General features: G+C 39.5%; 1 protein-coding gene across 1 annotated transcript in view; it reads right to left on the bottom strand.

The window, feature by feature from the left end:
• METTL25 (methyltransferase like 25) overlaps positions 1 to 12,171 on the bottom strand; it is a 112,066-nt gene that overhangs the window by 24,558 nt on the left and 75,337 nt on the right. Inside the window, exon 6 of the mRNA XM_044979886.1 lies at positions 2,381 to 2,475. Within this exon, the coding sequence (XP_044835821.1) occupies positions 2,381 to 2,475 (95 nt within the window). The remainder of the gene's footprint in view (positions 1 to 2,380; positions 2,476 to 12,171) is intronic.

Genomic DNA, 12,171 nt, shown 5'->3' with positions numbered 1-12,171 from the left:
ATTCCCCTGGTAAGATATTGTTGGCTACTCCTGTAATTCACTATTACTCACAGCGTGCTAGTGAATACCAATGACCAACATCAGCCAGAGAGAGGCCGCTCTTCATGCAAATATGCCAATGGAGTCCACAATAGGATCAAGTGATGCTGAGGCACAGCTCAGCTAAAGCCAGCTGTTTAGCATGCTGGCACGGACCAATGAGTGCTCTGGATGTGGATATGAGTTCTCAGGCAGGACTCTAAACCAGTCCCTATGGTGTCTTTGGTCTCCTGTAGTTCAGCAAATGGGAACTGCTATGCAAGTAACAACAACGGGATAGTTATTAGTGCACTACCAGCTCCCAGGGAACCCTAGCTGGGTCACTCCCTACAGACGGAACAGTGCTCTAACTGCACTGCTCTGCCTGCCTATTCCCTTGGCCTATGGGATGAAATGATAAGCCCTCACCACGCATGTAGTCTCTGGCACAGTAATAGCACTATGGGCAGAGGAGAACTTCTTGGTATCCACCTTTCCAATAATTTAAAGGAGAAAGTTTGGAAAAGGAAACATGCTGATCTTTCTTCTGGTAAGATAAGTGCACTGAGTGTGAAAAAAAATTAAAAAAAATTGCTCTGTGTGGCCACAGGCATCTCCAGCTGCTTGTTTGCCTCTGAAATAGATCATTCTATCCTTGTCAAAAGGCAGCCTGAGCTCACTTTGTCTCTCACTAATAAGGCCTAATCTACACTAGAAGATTAGGTACGTTTAACTACATCAGTCAAGGGTGTGAAAAATCCACATCCCCTGGGCAGAGTAAAGCCAACCGAAGTCCCTGTGTAGACAATTCTAGGTCAACCTAGCTACTGCTTCTCTGAGAGGTTGATTACCTACACCAACGGGAGAATCCCTAAGAAAGAGTGGGAAATGGAAATTCTATATGGAAAGGAATGGGCCAATATGACAATTGATCTAGGGATAATGGATATATTACTGGGACAACAGAAGATGGCAAAAACATTTTGGGTGGGCTTACTGAAGGGTTTTAGGGTAACATACGGAGGTTCTAGAATTTACATTTTGGTCCATATCCTTAACCACTTGAAATGTTTCATGCAGTTTGTTGAGGATGTCACGTTTAGGGGTGAAAGCATCCTGTATAGCAGATCTTAATAGCAGATCTTAAGGTGGCCATCCTGCAGCAAAAAAACTTCAGGACCAGACTTCAAAGAGAAACTGCTGAGCTTCAGTTCATCTGCAAATTTGACACCATCAGCTCAGGATTAAACAAAGACTGTGAATGGCTTGCCAACTACAGAACCAGTTTCTCCTCCCTTGGTTTTCACACCTCAACTGCTAGAACAGGGCCTCATCCTCCCTGATTGAACTAACCTCGTTATCTCTAGCTTGCTTCTTGCTTGCATATATATACCTGCCCCTGGAAATTTCCACTACTTGCATCCGACTAAGTGGGTATTCACCCACAAAAGCTCATGCTCCAAAATGTCTGTTAGACTATAAGGTGCCACAGGATTCTTTGCTGCTTTTACAGATCCAGACTAACACGGCTACCCCTCTGATACATCCTGTATAACTGTCCTGACATGTTTCAGTCTTAAGATCTCTAATGTTAGCTCTGATCTCTTTAACCTTGACATATGGGCCTGAGTTGATTTTTGGCAGGTATCTGTGTGAGTGAGCAGCTGAAATTGAGGCTAACAGCATCTGTTGTGGTGCATCCTGGGAAAAGGGATTAAAAATAAACAGAGACTAGAGATGGAGTTTTCCTAATGCTACAGTAGTTGAAGACTTAGGGTCATGCCCTTATCCTCAGATTAAGCACCAATCCATCATCTTGTGCTGATGTAAAATGAGCACACAGGAGCACTCTGTCTCTTGGTGCAATGTTAGATGATTTCCTGGTGCAAAGGCTGGTATAGGTGTGTAGGCCTACTCTAGTTTTGGGGTTAGAAAGGCCTGTTTATGGTCTTGTGCAGTTAGGACATTGAGTGTTATGAACAATTAACCTTTTTGGGAGTCAGTGATGGTAGAAGGAATACTATCCCTTTTAAATCACTGCCATGACCTATTGCCCTGAAAGATTATTTTGTTTAAATTCAATTCAACAAAATTGTGGCCTTTTTGGTCATTTTAAAAATATTTTTTGTCTATCTTCATTGTTTCCTGCCCTCAGCAAATATAAAATGTACAAAGTTGGAAGGTTAATATAATTTTTTTTTACCTATAATTTATCATGCATACAACCTTAATGATGTTATTCTGTACAGTCTGGTATTTAAGTCATAGCTCTAGGATTACAAGCCAAAAACAATGAATTCTATAACATCTGGATAAAACTTCCAGTAGGGAAAAAAAGAAGAAAAAGAAAAAAGAACCATACTAAGCATGCTGACATTCTGGCATTGCGACCACAGCACCAGCCCTCTTCCTTTAAATACCGGCACATGGGAAACCCCCACAATCCCGGAGAGCAATCTGCAGATGAGAGAAAAATAGTGTGTTACTTTATTAAATTGTTCTTCTCTTAAAGTAAATCATCTATTGAGAAAGACAAACAGTAGTTGGAGCATAGGAGCAGAGCTGTGTAACTGTTATTCCTATCCAATAACAGAAAGCATACTAGTGTTATGAAAAAAGGTATTTTCTCAACAACAGATGTTTTTGCTTTAGGCTCCATTTTTGAAATCTTCACATTTTCCAAAACTATTCTTCCAGGACCTAACCAAGTGAATAAGTGAATTCTCTGCAAAGTTTCTTTCTTTCTTTCTTTCTTTCTTTCTTTCTTTCTTTCTTCAGAGATGACAAAAGTGTTTGTAATTCATTTTGGCAACCAACACATTGACAATCATCCCAAGATGCTGAGCTGGGCAGCCCGTCAATGTAGCAGGACGTATGTATCACTTACTGCTGGGCTTTTCTTTTACAGTAAACAATTTTTAAACATTATTTTGGCAAGTCATTACAGAATGTGTGCTTGTTTACTAAAGTCCTGATGGCCTGTTTTGTTGTTAGCCATTATGTTTGTTTTCCAGAAAGGACCAGCTGCAAATGCTTTTCCTGCTTCTTTAAAACACCAGAGTATTTACATCACAGACTGCGACTGAGTTTGGTTCAGTCTCATTAATGTTTCAAGAGACAACAATGCTCCTAAATTAATGCTTAATCCTAATGCAACACTGGGACAGCTAAACTGGCAACATTATGAATACTACCTGTGTGTATGAAAAATTCTGCTAGGTTTTCTTTAAAAACACTTTGATGTCAGCTGACTGTTTAAATCATTCTGAATGTGATTTTAATACTTTAAAATGAAAACAAGTTGGATAGGATCTTGGCATTTCAACTTAGAAAGATGGCTCTGAAATATTTTAAGATTAATCAAGCAGAAGAGGTTAAAAAGAGGACAGTGGAAATACAAAAGTCTTCAGATTTATAAAAAGTTACATGCATTCAAAGAATGGGTTACAAACTTTCATGCAGAACTCTTTTCAAAGACCTAGCAGACAGAAAAAGGAGACCAAAATTGATAAAAGATAAAAAGACCCCAGACCAATGGACTAACACATCCCTCGCCCGCGCCACTTCCCGCTGCCCCCATTGGCCTGGGACGGCAAACCGCGGCCAGTGGGAGCTGCAGTCGGCCGAATCTGCTGATGCGGCAGGTAAACAAACTGGCCCGGCCCGCCAGGGTGCTTACCCTGGCAAGCCACGTGCCAGAAGTTGCCAACCCCTGGGCTAAGATGTCAGGTGGGCTTGGACTTATGGCTAGCCTGAGCTCCCATTGGTGCTGCAATGTTCACACAGTTATTTTTAGCATGCTAGCTCAAGCAGCGCTGGCACTAGTCTGTTTACTTGGGCTGGGAATCACACCTCGTAACTGGAGTGTAGATATACCCAATGGAGTCTTATGTACAATAAAAGGGGAGAGAATAGTAGGGCTATGTTTAAGATAATTTATCTGATCTTTAGTCATAATCTTTGTCTGTAGTGCCGGTCATAGTGCTCCTAATCTCAGAATAACAGCAAAGGTGTAATCTGTTGTGACGTATATTTCCCTGTATTTTTGTCACTACTGAGTGTAGAATGTATCCTATTGATCCTCACCCAAATTCTGCTTTTTGTGAATTACTTTAAGTGAAGGGGACTGTAAATGTGTGGTTTTATATGGAGGAAAAATTCGGATGTGATTTTATGAATGTATTAACTTTAAAATTAGTCACTATACCCAATATCCTAATTAGCTTTACAGAAACATGGTCGAGCGATTAAAGCACCTAACTCTGAATCAGAAGATCAAGGCTCCACTCCCAGCTATGTCACAAAACAGACTGAGCAGCTTGGGTTAAGCCATTTAACCAAAGAAACTTAACAAGATTTGAGGACTGTGGTGGCTAATCAGCTGAACATGAGCTTCCAGTGTGATGTTGTGGCTGAAAGAGCTAATGCAATCCTTGGCTGCATAAACAGGGGAATCTCGAGGAGGAGTAGAGAGGTTATTTTATGTCTGTATTTGGCATGTGCAGCCGCTGCTGAAAGAGTGTCCAGGTCTGGCATCCACAATTCAAGAAGGATGTGGATAAATTGGAAACAGTTCAGAGAAGAGTCATCAGAATGATATAAGAATTAGAAAACCTGTCATATTGTAGATTCAAGGAGCTCAATCTATTTAGCATAACAAAAGAGAAGGTTAAGGGGTGATAGATTACAGTCTGTAAGTATTTTTATGGGGAACAAATATTTAATAATGGGCTCTTCAGTCTAGCAGAGAATGGTAGAACACAATCCAATGGCTGTAAATTAAAATTCAGATTGGAAATAAGGCGTATATTTTTTAACAGTGGGAGTAATTAACCATTGGAACAATTTACCATGAGTTGTGGTGGATTCTTCATCACTGACAATTTTAAAACCAGGGGTGGATGTTTTTCTGAAAGATCTGCTCTAAGAATCATTTTGGGGAAGTTCTATGACCGATGTTATACAGTAGGTCAGACTAGATTATCACAATAGTCCCTTCAGGCCTTGGAATATATGATTCTATAACACAGAGATAGGTTCATAATATTACTATCACACAAAAGTGCTCTGAGACTTAATTCATTAATGTGCATAACGTGCTTTGAAACTGTCTGATGGATTATGTCATAAAAATATGACGAATAACTACCATAACATGAAAATCTATAAACACAGTGGTGGGTTTCTTAGATAGATACTAAGTTAGGCTCCAGAATAGAATGGATCTGCATGCTATTTATGTGGGTTAAATCGGGAATTATCCTGAAGTTCAGTACCCTGTGGAAAGGTTTGCTTGGTTACTGGACTGACTGAATTTATCATGACAAAACGAAGGTTCATGTTTGAGACTATGTCTTTAGGATCCCAGAAAGTATTCACAAAAACAGTTTCAAGATAATATTGTATATAAAATCATTCAGGTCAGTGTAATCACTGCTGTAACTATTGGCTGCATCAGAGAAAAAATTGGCAGATTATTTATGCTAAAGTGATAGTTGTTAAGATTCTGTCAAATACATTTTTGCAAAGAAAACAATAACTGTTATGGTTTTATTGTTTGGTATGCAATAATGAGACTCTCTATATGCATGTTTATAAATATTTCAAACAAAAATTGGCAAGCTCTGAAAAGAAATAGTGGGTTTTAATCATGGAATTTTCATTTTCTTGTCTACTCTGTGAGTGTCTTCTCATTATCCCACTCCGGGACACACATCACCCATACAAGTTAAAAATGATACAACCTGAGCTAGGCTAACATTTATGTACTGCACCACTGATAAATTAATCTAAACCATTTCTATTTTCTGTGAACAAAATATTTAGTAAAAGTGCTGTCATCCACTCTTGATACTGAAACAAGCAGTGAGGAAAAATAATGCTCTTATACTGAACTTTCTTCTAGATCTCCCAATAAGATTTATTTTGCAAGTGTATTTAAAATGTAAGCTCCGTGGGGCAGGTTTTAAGTATCTTCTCCCGTCTTGTATACTCCCAAGCATACTGTGGGTGTTTCAAACAATTCAGCAGATAGATAAGCCTGTATTAAGCATCTATTTATACGACCATTTTTAAAACCTGGACACTCTTTTTGTGCCTGCCATTATTTGTAGGCACTAGTAACATTACACAATGTCTAATTACCTGATTGCTCACAGGTGAGATCTCTAACCAGCATTATTTTTACCCTCAAAACTGCAGAAGGTAGAAGGGAGACTGAGTTGATTCAGATTTAAAAGTCATGTTTACAGTTATTTTAAAAGTTATATGGGGTTTCTTTTAAATCAGGGGTCGGCAACCTTTCAGAAGTGGTGTGACGAGTCTTCATTTATTCACTCAAATTTAAGGTTTCGCATGCCAGTAATACATTTTAACCTTTTTAGAAGGTCTCTTTCTATAAGTCTATAATATAGAACTAAACTATTGTTGTATGTAAAGTAAATAAGGTTTTTAAAATGTTTAAGAAGCTTCATTTAAAATTAAATTAAAAAGCAGATCCCCCCGGACCCTAGGCCAGAACCCAGGCAGTGTGAGTGCCACTGAAAATCAGCTTGTGTGCCGCCTTTGGCACGCGTGCCATAGGTTGCCTACCCCTGTATTAAATTATTTTGCAGTGAAATGTCCTTTAAAAACAAGGATAATTATAGTTTGAATGAGTATGTCTGGTCTCTAAGAAAAAACAAGTTTGGATCTCAGAAACCACTCTAACAGAATCCTGAATTGGAAGTTCAATAAATATTGATATATAAATCCTGAAAACATTCAGGAATACTTTATGGATACATTATGAAAGATTGTATAGCAAATCATTGTACAGCATATAATTGTAAAAGAGCCAGTCTATTGTATATGAAGCAACTAACAAGGCATCTTACAATTCATTAAAGGGATGTCGATCAGGCAGAACTTTTCTCTCTATGCAACTTCACACAAAGTGAGTAATTCTAGGTGATGGGATGAAGCACTGAATAAAAGCTGAAGTGGAGTGTAACCCCATTCACTGTTAATGAAGCAGATATATCCTGACGTGTAGGCTAACAATTTACAAAGATCCCACAGCACATGTGTAGCAGAGGGAATAGCCAGAAAGAGCATACCGAAAGGAGCTGCTGTCAAAAGAGCTAACGTCTCACATTCAGGCTCAATTCTATTCTACTGAGGTTTATCAGCTCTTCATAGGCCACTGTGCATTTCTAATACCATTCAATATAAAGAGGAAGGGCTCCTTGAGGTATAACAGAACTGAAGCATGCCATCCCACAACATGAGCACAAGGCCCCCAATTCTGTAAGGTACCTGAGCACATGCTTTAAGTCCCACTGATTTTAATGGTCCCTACATATGGACCTAATACTGAATAGAACAATTTGGTAAATCATGACCTAAGCAAATAAAATTAAGGGATGTTCGACTGGTTCCAAGATGCATGTCACTATTCTCCATGTGTTACAGACTGTGCAATGCACAAAAGACACATCAGATGTAAATGAGTGAACATCCAGATCAATGGTCCAACAACACAAATCAAGGCATTGATTATGCAAAAATGCACAATGTCGAGCAGGTAAAGCATTCTGCTGTACTGTGATGAAAACAACCCCTTCTTATTGCCAAAGAGCATAAGTCCTACTTCTAAATCCAGATAAAATGGAGGTAACATTGGTGTGTTTATGGAGTACTTTTTAAAAGCAATTATTTGAATTAGCTAATTCTCCATTCTGTTTATTTCTATGGGCTAGCTAGTTACCACCCACAAGGGGGAAAACTATTATTAACTGAACATGGAAAAAAGTCTTTAAGAGTTTTGTAAGAATGAATTTGTTCAAAGTACACTGAATTATGTCCTTCCATCTCTTCTGGGAAACCAACTACTAGTTACGTACATTAATATTATTTCATAATGCATTAATTTTCTCATGAAAGTTGTGTGTTTACTGTTATCTGATCTTGATTTTGTAATTCTGGTTTTATGGTCTTCTAGAGGCTGACAATCTGTTTTCAACTACTATTCTGTAAGGTTTTGCAGAGAGATTTTAACTCCAGCTACTCTGCCTACAGTTTTTGTAGCATTGCAACTACCTTAGCACTTACATTTGGAATGTCCATTTTATATTCTCTGTCAGCTTCATTTGTAGTTGATGGAATTCTTTTTCTTTACTTAACTGTTCCCAGTGGGGAAAAGGGAAGATGCAAGTGGATGTTGGACTTATATAAAATGTCACGGATGATTCGATTAAGTAAGAAGTATTATCCAGAAAAAATATATATTTTTGGATTTTTGTCAACTACCCCCACCCTCATAATAAGTTTTAATTCTTTCAGCATGTTGTAATGGGGGAAAAGAGCTTCACACTCACTCTTGTCAAAACTCTCCATTCCACTGCATAGATCCCTCATGCTGATTTGTTTGGTCAGCATTTCATGGCTAAACAAGAGTTGTACAACTAACCAGAACAAATATGTGTGGATAGAAAATAGTGCAACTTATATCACGTGGCCAGGGTATGGAACACTAAACATACCCTATTTACTGCTTCTTTTGGTGCTTATGGAAAAAAAAATTTGGCAATGCATGTAAGAGCAAAGGATTTTTTTAGTTTGGGAAGTCCTCAGTATTTGTTATTCCATTCATATATGTGGAATAGGCCACAGAAAAACGTTTAAAGAGGATGGGTACTAATGTTGTCAATTTTACCCAGTTCAGTGTATTGTTTGGATCAATGTATAGGAAAACAGTGGGCCTCACTCTTCTGTGTTCTATGCTATACTTTGTATAGAATTTTATACTGTGCAGAGTGAGTGTAAAATACCACCCTTCTAGTCTGGTAACATTTTAAATTAACTTTGCACATGCATAAATGACTCCAAAAGCTGCAAAGCAGTGAAGGATCAAGGCCTCTATATTTTATTCCTTTAGCCGAGAAAGTTCCACAGTGTATTATAGTTTCTTGTTTATTTCCTGACCCTAGGGTGACCAGATAGCAAGTGTGAAAAATCGGGATGGGGATGGAGGGTAATAGGACTCTATATAAGAAAAAGCCCCAAATATTGGGACTGTCTCTATAAAATCGGGACATCTGGTCACCCTACCTGACCCAGTGTTTTTGAAGACTCATTTGCATTTATTAAAATGTTTTCTTTCTTTTTAGTTCCCAGTGATTCTCAAGTGTTATGCATAGAAACATATTCACAAGTTTTCCTTTGCAACTTCTGAAACAGAATGGTTTATTACTAAGCAAATAGTCCCTAATGCAGACAATTTTTTTTTACAAAACTTTTTTTACATACTCATTCTAATTTATTTAACACTAAATATTACTCACTATAGCAAACATAATTCATACTGGGTGGAAAGACAATGACTATCCAAATCACCAATGGTTTATTTTAAAGAGTACAAATCCGATTTTTTGTTTTACTGTTTTCAATAACATGCAGATGATTTATAAATTCTGGTTTGGAACACTATTCTTTTTCTTCAGATCTCTGACAGATAGTCAACACAAATCAGTTATTACATTATGCAACGTACTATAAACATAGAGGATACTTGTTTCATTCAAATTGCTGATGGCCTTTTTCTTCTCATCCTATTTTTAAGGCGTTAAGCTACTCCAATACATACATAACTAAAAATGGATGGAGGTGAACTGTGATTTATTTTCTAGTGACTGAGTCCATCAGTTTGTATATAGTATGTGACAAACAGAAGGCAGAAATAACCTTTTAATGTACAGACCGAACTGCCAACTCTACTCAGGATTGCATTTTGTTTCAGAAATTATACTCTCCAAAGGAAAACAACTGTCATTTATATCATTTTTAACCTTTACCTTGGCTGAGGCAATTTGTTACTGAAGTGTAGTGAAATATCAGTCTCTTAAAGTGTTTCGGCATGAGTACAACTTGAAGAGAAAGAAAGCTCATTCTAATTTAGCACTGACATAACTATAATATTGCTAAACCCAGAGATTGTATAGTCTGGAAGCATTTTAAGTGACACTGACACTTTAAACTTGGCTTTCGTACCAAGATTGCCATTGAAAATAATAAAATAAAAATCTGATTCCAAATTGGATTTATCTTTCTCCATTTTTGCCACTTGGTTTTATACTGGTCTTGCTATAAATAGAATTAGTGTTGTTGATTCCTCTTGGTACTATCTAGTTCACATGGACCAACACGGTGACCTCATCTAGTGTGTTCTATATGCTTATAGCACCTTTCCCCTTCCATTGCTTAAGAAACAGCATTTGGTGAAACTGAATGGCTGCTGTAACTTTATAAATGTACAATGCAACAAATATTGACCAATGTGCAATACTACTTCTATGGCCTGGTCTACACTAAGGGGGGGGGGTCGAACTAAGGTACACAAGTTCAGCTACGCGAATAGCGTAGCTGAACTCGAAGTACCTTAGTTCGAAGTACTCACCCGTCCAGACGTCGCGGGATCGAAGTCCGCGGCTCCCCCGTCGACTCCGCCACCGCCGTTCGCGGTGGTGGAGTTCCGGAGTCGACGGGAGCGCGTTCGGAGTTTGATATATCGCGTCTAGATTAGACGCGATATATCGAACTCCGAGAAGTCGAACGCTAGCCGCCGACCCATACGGTAAGTATAGACGTACCCTATGTAATATTGTTTAACATATGTTGTGTGCATTGTTATTCCTGAAAGGTGGCATTTTTAAAAATATTTTGATATTATACATACATTACAAAACCCACACCTCATGCCCATTATTTCTTTTGATATTCAAGCTCCAGAGCTCCTGTCCATTTCCTTCCAATGTCTCAGTTTTCACAAATTCCTTTTACCCCAAATTCTCCATTTGTACTTTCCAATGTATTTATTGAGTCTAAATTCCCAACTTCTTCTTCTTCTTCAGTCTAGGACAAAGTGTAGAAACTGGAAACATAAAAACTCTTGGACTAGATTCTTTATGTTCATGGAAAAAACGGTTTCCCACCTTTTTGTAACAGTTGTTCTTTGAGATGTGTTGCTCATGTCCATTCCATTGTAGGTGAGGGTGTGCCCACGTGTATGGCCGGAGACTTTTGCCTTAGCGGTACCAGTAGGGCTGGCTGTGGCGCCCTCTCAGTTCCTTCTTGCTGACAACTCCGACAGTGGGGCAGGAGGGTGGGTAATACAATGGACATGAGCAACACATCTCGAAGAACAAGTTACAAAAAGGCGGGTAACCGTTTTTCTTCTTCGAGTGCTTGCTCATGTCGATTCCATTGTAGTTAACTCACAAGCAGAATCCACAGCGGTGGGCTCAGAGTTCACAATCTTGCAGATTCGAGTACTGCTCTGCTGAAACCAGCATCAGCCTGAGCCTGCTGTCAGTGCATAGTGTGAACCAAACGTGTGGATGGATGACCAGGTCTTGGCGTGGCAAATTTCCTGGATCGGTACCTGAGGGAGGAAGACTGCCAATGACGCTTGCGCCCTAGCTGAATGAGCCATCACAATCGCTGGTGGGGGCACTTTCACCAGCTCACAGCAGTAACGGATGCAGGCTGTGATCCAGGAAGAGATTCTCTGGGTAGACACCGGGAAACCCTTCATCCTGTCAGTGACTGTGACAAACAGTTGTGTAGACTTACGGAACGGCTTCGTTCTCTCTATGTAGAAGGCCAGTGCCTGCCTGACGTCCAATGTATGCAGCCTGCGTTTCTCATCTGTAGTATGAGGCTTTGGGCAGAAGACCGGAAGATATATGTCCTGACCAGTATGGAACTGGGAAACGATCTTGGGCAGAAATGCCAGGTGCAGATGCAGCTGTACCTTGTCCTAATAGAAGACCACATAAGGGGACTCTGACATGAGTGGCCTGATCTCAGAAACCCTATGGGCCGAGGTTATAATGACCAAAAAGGACACCTTCCAGGAGAGAAGCAGAAGGGAACAGGAAGCCAGGGGCTCTAAGGGCAGGCCACATGAGCCTGGACTGCACAAGGTTCAGGTCCCAAGGAGGGACTGGGTCCTGGACATGTGGGTAAAGGTGCTTCAGACCTTTCAGGAACCATGCTGTCATGGGATGGGCGAAGACCGACCTGCCGTCAAACAGGATGGAAAGCCGAGATGGCCACCAGGTGTACTTTGTCTGAGGACAGCGATGAGGCGAGATGAGAAGATGCTGCTGACAT

This window comes from Mauremys mutica, chromosome 1, assembly GCF_020497125.1.
Source record: "Mauremys mutica isolate MM-2020 ecotype Southern chromosome 1, ASM2049712v1, whole genome shotgun sequence".
Classification (NCBI taxonomy): domain Eukaryota; kingdom Metazoa; phylum Chordata; order Testudines; family Geoemydidae; genus Mauremys; species Mauremys mutica.
This window is presented reverse-complemented; position numbering and strand designations above follow the sequence as displayed.